We start from the raw sequence: 12,500 nt of genomic DNA on the forward strand, positions 1-12,500 counted from the left end.
AATTATCAATAATACTTATAGTAAAAACAAAGACTTTCCTTTCCATATATTCATGGAACAAGGTAAACAGCTGAGATCAGGTAAGCCTAATAATTTAATTCTTGCTACATAAGCACTTACGGGACCACCTATGTATTAACATAATAAAATCAAATCAGAGTGGACAGGGCACATATAAATGCCCTCCCAGCACCAATTATACATTCAATGACATTCCCATACCAACACCATGTTAGTACCAACATATACAAATACAGAGAGAAAAAACAACAAAACTGGATGGTGCACTAATGGCCAAAAGCTACAAACCTAAATGTTGTTTCTTGGGCAGAAATATAGAAATAAAGAATAATACAAGGAGATGAATATTAAAAAAAAAAGAAAAAAAAAAGAAGAAGAATTAGAACAAGGCAAAGAAGAAAAGTTGAAGAGATACAGATGCATTACGTGCCACTCACCATGAAAACGTTATCATCACCGACATCTACGTTCAGGCCATGACGATAGGATGGAAAGTCGTTGAGACCTGTGTGTAGCAAGTTGCATTAGTTCCTTCACTGTGAAAAGATCTGGATTAAGTTATACAAAGTGGTTGTATTACTTCTGCTGTGTAAAATCATCATTTGTTTTGGTATTGTTCTTCACTGTTCTCTGTGGATATTTTTCAAAATCAACAGTAATCTCAGCATTTTACAAAAATAACTTTGGTCATTAATATATGGGCTAGTAAACAGTTGGCATAACTTCAAAGTTGCTTCAATGTTTTAGCAATTTAGACTCAATTATCAGATTTTAAAATTTACTGCAGACATTTAATGGAACAGCTTCTTAGGTAGCCTATAAGGTAATTCTTATTTATGGCTTGGTAAAAAATTGGAAAATAACAATGTTTTAAACATTTAAGTGAAGTTTTAATTTTACTATAAAAAATATAAATTAATAATATAAATAATTTCAAAATGGTGGTACCACTAAATTTCAAGGAAGTAAATCCAACAATAAAATGTTATACGAATATATATGAATACAACTGACGTGACAGAGAAAAAAAGGAAACAATTTTGGTGTCACCTTTTATGAACAAACTAAATTGCACAATGAAAAAGCATTATTATTCACTAAGGTATATCATGTAACCATCTAAAATACTTCACACAGTATTCTAACCGAAAACACCATTACTAATTACAGCATATATGAACTAGAAACTATTCTAGTAAAAGGTCTCCACTTACAGATAATTACTTCAACTACATATCTATATCACATAGTCAAACATCGCAGTAATAACAGTAGTAATAAGAGGATCATAATAGCTTGAAGCAGCAGTTCAAAGCATGCTTGGTTACTATATCACTCAGGATGTTCATCTTTGCCTGTGTCCAATTTCTTAACCGAATAATGTTGAGAATGCATTACACAATTATTTTCCACAGTGATTTTGTTTTATTATGTTTGTTTACACCAAGTTGGTTCCTGAAACACTGTCACTAAAGAGTAAATTTCTAGGCTACCTGACTTTATTCCTTTACCATGTTGCTTTTTATTTTTATCATTATCATTATCATTGCTGATAACTTTATAATACTGCTATTAATGTCCCCTTCAAAGAGAAAGAGAAAGAAAAAGAGGAGGAGGAGGAGGAGGAGGAGGAGGAGGAGAAGGAAGAAGAAATGTGGCAAGTTAATGACTCCTTGGTGACTAAGAATTTGTGAAGCCAAATTTGTAAAAAAATAAATAATTAAAACAAAATGACAGTGGACAGTGCATAAATGTACTAATGGGTCAATTACTTTACTTCTCTTCATAAAGACTGATAAATGCAAATCTCTAATGCATAAGCAACCCACCATATACAGAATAAATATATCTGATGACACAACAGTCCCGAAAATCTCTGGGATTTCATCTTTTATTCTAGAGATGCCTGATTTAGAAACTGTTGTCTCATGTCTTTCTATAAATCTACAGTACACCATGTTTTATCTGGTATTCCATACATATTTTTAAAGTGATTAATTATTTTCAAAAATATATATTTATAAAAATGTAAATGCATTATTCTTTCAATTTTCTTACCACTACTCTTGGGTGAAAATACATGCATTTGCAACCACAGAATGAACATGAAATAATAATGAAGGAAATCATACCCTGTTACCAAATACTGAACTGAGAATAATATCCTTTTTCATTAAAAATTCACTTTAAAAAGGGATACCAAGCAAGCAGAGAAAAGTTGCATGTAGGCTAGCCCCTTATATCATAATTTCAAAATCAAGAAGCGATATTAAACCAGATGGACCTTTTCCTCTTGACTATAAAAGGGATAATCTGTGCCTACCAATTCCTTTACCAGAAAGAAAACCTCTCTGTACGCCACTTAAAGATTCGTGAATAAGAAAGTCCAACCACCGAGATACGTAATATCACAACCATATCCCATTGTGAAAATACTTACCATAAATTTTCCAAGGAGAAGCAGCATTGAAGAAAGAGCACATTAGCAATGATATACTATAATGTATATAAATCAGAAAAAAATGTGTATATATACATCATGGTGCCCACTATTTGCAAGAATAAAAATATCCAGGTCTCCTCGTTTCTCATTGACAAAATACAGATCTGTACATGTAAATATTTATATACACTATCTTAACAAATAATATGAACCCCATTGACATGTTTCTCATATAATGAATAACTGAAGCGCTACTTGAAGTACAGAAAATATAATGGTTCCAATGTATTTTCTGGTGAGTCAAAAAAGTATATACTCACAAAAAACATAATTTCCATGTGTTATATTTCTGTTGTAAAATCATGGGATAATGTCATAAACAGGTCCAGTATTACTTAGGAAAGAAGAAAAAAAATCTAACTGCTATTAACTCTAAATTCCTGAATAATACTTTAGCAACAATATATACAACTGTTTAATCAATAGCACATCTATTGTATTTCAGCATCAGTATCAGCAAAAACAAGCATTTTACTTTGAGGCGATTCCTCCATATTCACTCCGTGAACAGCAACTACATGGCTAATATCACATAGAATTCATAAAAACACTCACCGAGAGGCATTTTATGTGTAAATATTTCAAAAGACCAATAATCTGAGAATAAAATTATATAAACATAATGTGAACATACTTTCATTCTCCAGGTTTCTAATCAACTAAGGAGCATAGATATATTTTGACCAAAGTGCATAATGTTCCCTGCAAATAATTCGCAAACACAAAAGGATTAGACAGAAAGTTACTTGTTATTTGTAAGCTTTATCTACCCACCCATAACAAATGAATATTGTAGAAAGAACTATGGATCACCACCACAACCAATGACAACATCTTAATGTGAAAAATCTGGCAGCAAAAACATAATTTTTTGAGTTGTAAAGAATCTAGGAGGAACTGCCAGGACTTGAAACTTTATGGGAGCAACACAGAATTTTACAAATAACCAAAAAATCTTTCTGAACTATCAAAGCATCCGTGCTGATATCCAATGACCGAAGCTCCTCCAAAATCACACTAATGTCTAATGTGCTGCCAGGATCAGGCATTGGGGGAAAACTAGGTTAAAAACATAATACAAAACCAAGCAAATAAATATGAAGACCCGAATTCTTTAAAAAAATGCATTTGACTGGTTAGTATTAATGAATCCCCTGGGTGTCTTTGTATGATATAAGGCTTCAAGAAACTTTGACTTGTGATCTCTATTTTTGTTGCTATGTACTATGTAGACTTTGTTACAATTTGCAAAACAGAAATATTGATATGATGTGTTTAAATGTCTTGATTTTCAATATCCAAGACAACTCATAAAGTGGGTAAATATAATTAGCAATAATAATTAATAATCATAATAACAATCAAATCATGATGATGGTGATGATGACTATGATTACAACTATGATACTAATAATGATAACAATGCTGATGATAATGACAGTAAAATAATAATAATAATAATAATAATAATAATAATAATAATAATAATAATAATAATAACAACAATAACATCAATAATATTAATAACAGCAATAATAATAATAATAATAATAATAATAATAATAACTATACAAATAATAACAGTAAAATAAAAATAACAATAAGGATAATAATAATAATAATAATGATAGTACTAACAATAATCATAATAATAACAACAGTAATAATAAACATAAAAATAATATCCATAATAACAAAAAAGGCAATACAAATATTGTAATAATAATAATAATAATGATGATGATGATAATGATGATGATAATGATAATGATAATGATAATGATAATGATAATAATGATGATGATGATGATGATGATGATGATGATGATGATGATGATGATGATGATGATGATGATGATGATGATAATAATAATAATAATAATAATAGTAATAATAGTAGTGAAAACAATAATTGTAGTAGTAAAGATAAAGAAAATACAATAAACAAAAATCATAATAATGATAAAGATAATATTGATAATGATAACAATATAACAACATGGCTGAAAAAAATACTACAATAACATGAATGACATTGACAAAAAGAAAAAAAAAGAAAAAAAGAAAAAGAGAAGAAAGAAAAAAAAAAAAAAATCTTTTAGCCTCCCTTCTCACAAAGATATCACTACATCACAAAAACGTGAAATGTTAAATGAAGATGCAATTTTTTGTTGCTATGAATTTATTCCACATGACTGCAAGATAATGAGTTATAAGAAGAATGCAAATGGCAACAATTACTGCAAGTTAAATCCTGCATGCAAACATACATACATATATCAATTCACATGAACATAATATTAGTGAAAAGCAAACCGAGAGAATGAAAGGGAGAAGGGAGAGGGAGAGAGGGAGGAAGGGAGGGAGGGAGAGAGGGAGGGAGGGAGGGAGGGAGGGAGGGACGGAGGGAGGGAAGGAGGGGAGAGGGAGGGAGGGGGAGGGGGAGGGAGGGAGGGAGGGGGAGGGGGAGAGGGAGGAAGGGAGGGTATGAGAGAGGAAAAGGGTAAGTGAGAGGGGGAGAAAGGAGGAGAGAGAGAGAGAGAAGGCAGAAGATAGACAAAAGGAGAGAAAGAGGAGGAAAGGGGAGGACAGACAGAGAGCCGCATAGTTCTTACAATAAAATCATATAATCACAATGCATATCATTTTTTTGTTTTATCTTGTGTACACCAATTTTTTTAAAGCAAATAAGTTAATCAAACATACAGATTACTTAAATGTCAAAGCCAGTTGTTTGCGTTTCATTGTGCTTTAGTGAAACATTCACATTTCGTTTGCTTATGCTATCAAAAACTTTAAAAGCATATTGGTGTACCCATTAAAGCCGTTATCATTCATTATAACATCTTCAAGCATAATGATTCAAGCAAATAACAGATACATCTGTGATATAAAAGTGAAACAGCAATGAAAAAAATTCCTAGCAGAATACAAAATCAATAAAATAAACACAGTATAAAAAAGGAGAGAGACAAAGGAAAAAAATATATAGTACATGCTATTACCATGCACTACAGATATGTATAAGAATAAGTTAAACAGAACTGTTGAAAACTCTTCTTTTTACTGTTATTCCAACAGTCTCATCACAATTTATGTTTTAAACATAACTCCTTCAGGAACCTCCTCATTTTCTTACAGTCTGTCATGTCCAGAAAGATTTCATGCATTTTCTTGTACTTTGAAGTTTCATGTCTTATATCTTAAAAAAAAAATAAAAATAAAATGGTACGAGAACACTGTGCTGGTTTGCATTTACACACCTTCTAATAGATCTTCAACCGCCATTCGTACGCCTTTGTCAAATGCTCGAGCATCGGCGGCTGTTTGAAAGGTTAGTCCGAACTTTTTGTCTCCTGTCTTCCAGTGGTGAAAGGTAGGCATGACTTTGTTGTATTCAAAATCTTTCTTTATTGTACAACTCAACACTACCTGTAGGCAGATAAAAAAGAGATGTAATTAATAACAATTTTCTACAAAATTTAATTTCATATCTTGTAAACATGTAAATAAGCTCATGACAATGGGCTATACTTCCTTAAAACAAAGAAGAAAATACTTTTAAAAAATCCTTAATCACACATGTTAATCACATGATATTGATCAAATATCTAACATCTAATTCCTTCTCTTGCAGTTGATAAGCTCTAACAGTCAGAGGAATCGCACAACACACTTCACAATACTTACTGATTGATCGGATAATCTCTTCCCATAGATAAGATACTCATGTTTGGAGTCGTCAAGGTCGGGTTGGGTGACACGTTTCCGGACAGACACATTGGAGAGGCCACCCCCACCCATGGGCAGCCAACCCCCAGTGCTGTCATCACGCATCATCACCTGAGCACGCACTCGAACCAAGTAGTTGCCGCTGAAAGAGGGGAGGCTGCATTAGAAACAAGAATGTAAAACTGATGGTGCTTGTAAACATCTTACACTTACACAAAGACAACTGTCAATTCAATTGAAATGACTTGCAAACAAAATACACACCAACAACATAGAAGTATAGAAATGAAGACATACAGATGCCTAAATTCTGACTGAACTAATAAATAAACTTTAAAAAAAAAGGGGTCATTCACAAAAGTAAATGCCGAGAACACCTATACTGGAGCTTTCAACGGATTATCATAGACAACTTGACATTAGCATAAAATATATAAAAATCCATATAAAGGGCTCAATGTTGGCAATCCCTTATTTCAACTATCGCAAATTTATTGAAATGCTAAAAATGTAGTTCATGTGATGTTTCGCACTAATAGCTTTTGCACCAAGACACTTTCACTCAAATTCAAGGGCCTTCACTCCAGAAACACTTGCCAATTTCAACTCACTCTATTCAGCTTTTCATCAATTTACTATGCTTTTTATATTAAACCATACTGAAGTACATTTCACTTGCAAATTATGACCCAAAGGATATCATAAAACAAATGATTTATAATCACATTTTTTTCTGGTACAGTATAGTGCGAGCCGCTGTCTGTCCTGTATCATTCCCCAGGAAAATGTAGTATAAGCCCCATTTTGTGACATAATATCTCACAGTTATATTTTGCAAATTAATTGTACTCATTTGCTATTTCTCAAGAAGCTTAGTAGTCTAAATAAAAATAAAAGTTGAACTGGAGGGTTAGAAAGTCCACATAGTATATCCGGAGTCAACACCCTGCACTTAGAGATAAAATACCGTAAAGTAACTCCAAAATTCTATGCACCAAAAGACTCAACATTAAATTTCTGGCAACATATACTGTCCAGTGTATCACCCAAATATTGAAAATAGCTTCATCTACTATCTGAGCATCATTTAATTCTGACAAAAACAAACCTATCAAAATACTAAAAAGAGGGATAAAAACAAAGTTCTTGCGTTTTGATCTATGTATCAAAATCAAATGTTTTTTTCAAATTACTTGAATGTGTCTTCACTATCAGTGATATCATGCTGGTCATATATGATTCCAACTTGATCACATATTTTTATATTTTTGAAAAACTTTGATTTGGGAAAGTGGATCATATCTTATTTTGAGAATCTCAACCCTTTAAAATCAAGCTGACCTTAGCAGCATTAGGCATGACACATCATAAAATCTATTGAAATGCTAAATCATGATTAATTCAAGCCATCTGTTAGTCTAATTCTAACTGAATCAAATTCATTGAAATACTTAAAAAGGTTAATCCTATGTACAACTTTGATATCTATGCATCTGCCAGTATTCATGGCATATCATTTTTAGAAAAGTAATTATTGACAACTTGATGAAATGTTTCACTCTGACAAATCATAAAATGGCATGAATTGAATTTTTATTGACAGCCTCCTGTACATTATCAACATAGTGTGTATATATAATGTATAAATATTCTAGTCAATTCCACACCAATCAAATTTGCACATCAACGTTTCAGCACTTATGATGATCGAAAAAACACTCAAAATGCTCGGCAAACCCTTAAGAAAACCTCCTTTTCCCCCCAACAAAAACACTAAAATACATCAAAAATACACTCCAAATACCGAACCCACCTGCCACTGGACGAGAGTCTGAACCAACGCACCATTCTGCCTCCACAACTTTGGTCTTTATTCATATTACTTAAAACGATCTTATAACTTGACTCTTGACTCAACTCTCCCACACCGGGAAAATTCAACGCACTTGACCTCAAGCGGATTTTTAATAAAGAGTATCACTTTGCACACGACACAAATACACATATAACAGTCACACATAAATATTTCTCTTTAAATATATCACAGTCATTCCTCACTGGTTATTGAGAGTGTATTGTCGAGTTTGGTCTCTCTGTATCACAAGTATAACATCAATATCATATCTCACTTTATTATAATGTGCAATGTTGCTTTGGGTTTCTCTCTCTCTCTCTCTCTATCACTGTATTTATAATCTATGTTTTAGTGAAGGAAGTGACGTCGTCTCGACCTCTGCCTCCCTCTTTGTACTTCCTGAGTCTTCCTCACTGTATCTCCGACTGCAAGGTCGACCTTGAGTCCTCTTCACTGTATCCCGAGTACAAGATCGACCTGCGCCTCTCGCAATGTACTTCACGACTTTTCCTCACTGTATCCCACGTACGAGCTCCACCTCGTTTCTTCCTCACTGTATTCCAAGTCCGAGCTCCACCTCGAGTCCTTCCTCGCCGTACCCTTCGCACACCCGAGTCGTCCCGAATCTCTCCCCCTCGAGCCCCCGACGCGCACCAAGAACGACCTCAAAGCCACGACCCGGAGCAAGGAGCGCTGACCACCTCCTCCTCCGTCGAGCACCTTACAAGCACAAAGGAAGTTCCCGGAGCCCGACAACACAAAACCGGAAGTGCTTAACTAGCGGAGGAAATGCCCGGATGCCCGTGGGCGGAAGCGGCGGCGGCGGCGGCGAACGGCTGCCCGAGATGGGGGTGATAGGGTGGGGAAGGGCCGATAGTGAGGGTAAGGGGGCGATAGTGAGGGTAAGGGCCGATAGTGAGGGTGAGGGGGCGACAGTGAGGGTAATATTGCGGGTGTGGAGGATGATGGTTATGGCGAAGGCGAGGGTTAATGGTGAGGTGGTGGTGAAAGTGATGGTGCGGGCAATAGTTGATGGTGATAGTAACGGTTCATGATGGCGAGAGTGGTCGTTGGCGGTAAAACTGATGGTGATAAGAGTGGGTGATGGAGAACGGGAGGGAGATGGAGATAATGATGGTGAGAAAGATGGTGGGTCGTCCACGCCCTGTTCCGTGCCCAGCTATAACCGACTCACATTCTCTGTCTCTATCTGTCTGTCTGTCTCTCTCTCCCTCTTCGCTTTCCCTGTCCTTTCTGCTTCTTTCCAGGACACGTGTATTTCTCTCTTCGCCTTCACTTTCATAATAAACAAAACAGATATTATTTTTTGTCTCAAGTACAAAAATATTTATCTTGATGCACAAACCACTAGAAAAAAAACTACGTGTGTGTGTGTGTGTGTGTGTGTGTGTGTGTGTGTGTGTGTGTGTGTGTGTGTGTGTGTGTGTGTGTGTGTGTGTGTGTTTGTGTGTGTGTTTGCAAGCATACTTGTATATGAACATACGCCACCGGTTTTACATGTGAGAAAGGAGAGTGAGAGTTAGGAATGAACTATGTGACTCGTGTTGTAGAGACACAAGGGAGCTGCCATTTTTTAAAATAACTCGACGATTTTTTTTTTATTTCCACGGGATTTTTACTATAAGAATAAAGGAAAAAAGAAAAAGATCTACTCTCTCTTATCTACCGCTGCTTGGGTCTTACTGTCCTTCATTATTAGAAGGATCCTCATATAAGAAATGAAGAAAAAACAAAATCGAGAGAAAACTAAAAAAAAATCGAAAAAAGGATGAACTCGTATGGCAACATCAGGTGAATGAATCGCGTAGTTCTTGGTTGGATGAGGGGGAGGGGGGGAGGGGGTGAAGGGAGGAGATGAGGAGTCATAAATTTGGTGTTCTTTCAGAATATCACGAAAGAAACGGACAAGAAAAAAAATAGGAAATTTACACATTTTCACCGGATATTACACCAGTGACGCTCAGATATCCGTATGAATATCACAGAATCTGATTTCCGTTCTAGTGAGAAAAACATCTTATATGAGAAAGTCCCATTGCGAAAGTCACTTAGGAAAAAAATAAAACAGAATATCTAAGAAAATGACACATCGCACATGAAGGATAAAGGATAAATATGGCAACACAGCCGAGTAAAAGCGCGGGAAACTCAACTCCCGGAAGATGGGGGTTGGGTTTTACGGGGGAGGGGGGGGGGGAGGATGGGACTGGGGGGATACGAGGGGGAGGAGAGGAGGGTGTGGGGTGTGAATGGGGTGGGGAGAAGGGAAGGGAAGGGGGAAGAGGGTGGGGTTGAGTATCACTTGTGCCAACTAGTGAATAAACCAAACCATAAAACGGCCGATTTTTAACGGAAACCCACACATTTAATAACTTCAAAACTACTTTTTAAAAAACACAAAACACGCCCACAAAGCCCCCCATAAAACGGTCGAATTACAACCGCACAAAGACTAATAAAAAGAGCCCCATTAAATGAGCATTAAAAAAAATTGTTCGAAAGTGGAAGCCGCCATGACAGAAAAGACCGGAAGGCGAGACAAATGTGAGCTTGCCGACGGCGCGTATTTTGAAGGTGTGATGTGGAACGTTCAATGTCTTCCTCCTCTTCCCTTCCTCGCCCCTCTGCTTGTTCGGGTAAATGGATAAATGACCGGAAAAACCGATGAAGGAGGAGAGGATAGGAGGGAGGACACAACTGCACGCACGCACACCCTTGAAATCTTAAAAAAGGAAGGAAAAAAATTGCGCCATCACAAACCGACTCAATTGCCACCGCCTCCCTTTCTCCGTCTTTCTCACCGTCCCTCTTTCTGTCTCTCTTACCACCCCCCTCTTTCTCTGTCTTTCTCATCGTCTCTATTTCTGTCTCACTCACCGCCTGTCTTTCTGTCTCTCTCACCATCTCTCTTTCTTGCTAATTCCCTTTCTCTTACTCTCTCATCGTCTCCCTTTCTCTCTCTCTCACCGTCTCCCTTTCTCTCTTTCTCTCTCTCTCTCTCTCTCTCTCTCTCTCTCTCTCTCTCTCTCTCTCTCTCTCTCTCTCTCTCTCTCTCTCTCTCTCTCTCTCTCTCTCTCTCTCTCTCTCTCTCTCTCTCTCTCTCTCTCTCTCTCTCTCTCTCTCTCTCACACACACACACACACACACACACACACACACACACACACACACACACACACACACACACACACACACACACACACACACACACACACACACTCACCGTCTCCTTTTCTGTCCCTCTCTCACCGTCTCCCTTTCTCTCTCTCTCCCTCTCACCGTCTCCCATTCTGTCCCTCTCTCTCTCACCGTTTCCCATTCTGTCCCTCTCTTTCTAGGCTACGTGGAAGGAGGAAGGGGGATGGACAGTAAACAATAAATTCAAGGTTACGCAAATGATAATAAAAAAATATGCCCTGAACGCTTCATATACTGAACATATGAAAATTTGTAATCTTCGCATATAATTCATATATACATATACGTGTGTGTGTTATTTATGTACACAAATTGTATACCTAAATAACAACATGAGCTTAATTCCAGTCATCGCCCGGAAGGAAACACGCCAAAGGGACAAGAAAAAGAAAGAAAAAAACTCGAAACCCTCCCGCGGTAACGGCAGAAACCACGACGCCGGCTTCCCTCCGGAGGCTGTGACGCAACACCCTCCCCGCCGTTTTCTCTGTGCGTTACGGGGAAGAAGGGGGAGGGGGGAGGCCAAGGGAGGTAAAGGGAGAGGGGGAGGCAAAGGGAGAAGAAGGGGGAGGAGGGAGAAGAATGGGTAGGAGGGAGGCAAAGGGAGAAGAAGGGGAAGAAGGGGGAGGAGGGAGAAGAAGAGAGAAGAATGGGTAGGAGGGAGGCAAAGGGAGAAGAATGGGTAGGAGGGAGGCAAAGGGAGAAGAATGGGTAGGAGGGAGGCAAAGGAAGAAGGGGGAAGAGGGAGAAGAAGGGAGAAGAATGGGTAGGACGGAGGCAAAGGGAGAAGAAGGGGGAGGAGGGAGAAGAATGGGTAGGAGGGAGGCAAAGGGAGAAGAATGGGTAGGAGGGAGCCAAAGGGAGAAGAATGGGTAGGAGGGAGGCAAAGGGAGAAGGGGAGGAGGAAGGTAAAGGGAGAAGGGGGAGGAGGAAGGCAAAGGGAGAAGAAGGGGTAGGAGGGAGGCAAAGGGAGAAGAATGGGTAGGAGGGAGGCAAAGGGAGAAGGGGGAGGAGGAAGGCAAAGGGAGAAGAAGGGGGCGGGAGGCAAAGGGAGAAGGGAGAGGGGAGAGGAGAATGGAAGATTGGGAAGGAAGGAGGGGAATGAAGAGAGAAGGGGGAGGAAGGGAACGCCAGAGAGAGAGAGAGAGAGAGAGAGAGAGAGAGAGAGAG

The 12,500-nt window shown here is 37.7% G+C and overlaps 1 protein-coding gene across 4 annotated transcripts in view; it reads right to left on the reverse strand.

Annotated features, from left to right (window-relative positions):
• The window catches only part of Spred (Sprouty-related protein with EVH-1 domain), a 58,298-nt gene that overhangs the window by 10,744 nt on the left and 35,054 nt on the right, over positions 1-12,500 (reverse strand). For 2 of the 4 annotated variants that reach the window (XM_070117350.1, XM_070117348.1), the window contains exons 2-4: positions 6,215-6,398; positions 5,788-5,956; positions 459-526 (exon numbers count right to left, since the gene is read on the reverse strand). In XM_070117350.1, the coding sequence (XP_069973451.1) occupies positions 459-526; positions 5,788-5,956; positions 6,215-6,398 (421 nt within the window). Of the gene's footprint in view, positions 1-458; positions 527-5,787; positions 5,957-6,214; positions 6,399-8,069; positions 8,669-12,500 lie in introns of those variants that run through there. The other 2 variants (XM_027383168.2, XM_070117349.1) reach the window with 2 other exon arrangements.

This window comes from Penaeus vannamei, chromosome 40 (assembly GCF_042767895.1).
Source record: "Penaeus vannamei isolate JL-2024 chromosome 40, ASM4276789v1, whole genome shotgun sequence".
Taxonomy (NCBI): Eukaryota; Metazoa; Arthropoda; class Malacostraca; order Decapoda; family Penaeidae; genus Penaeus; species Penaeus vannamei.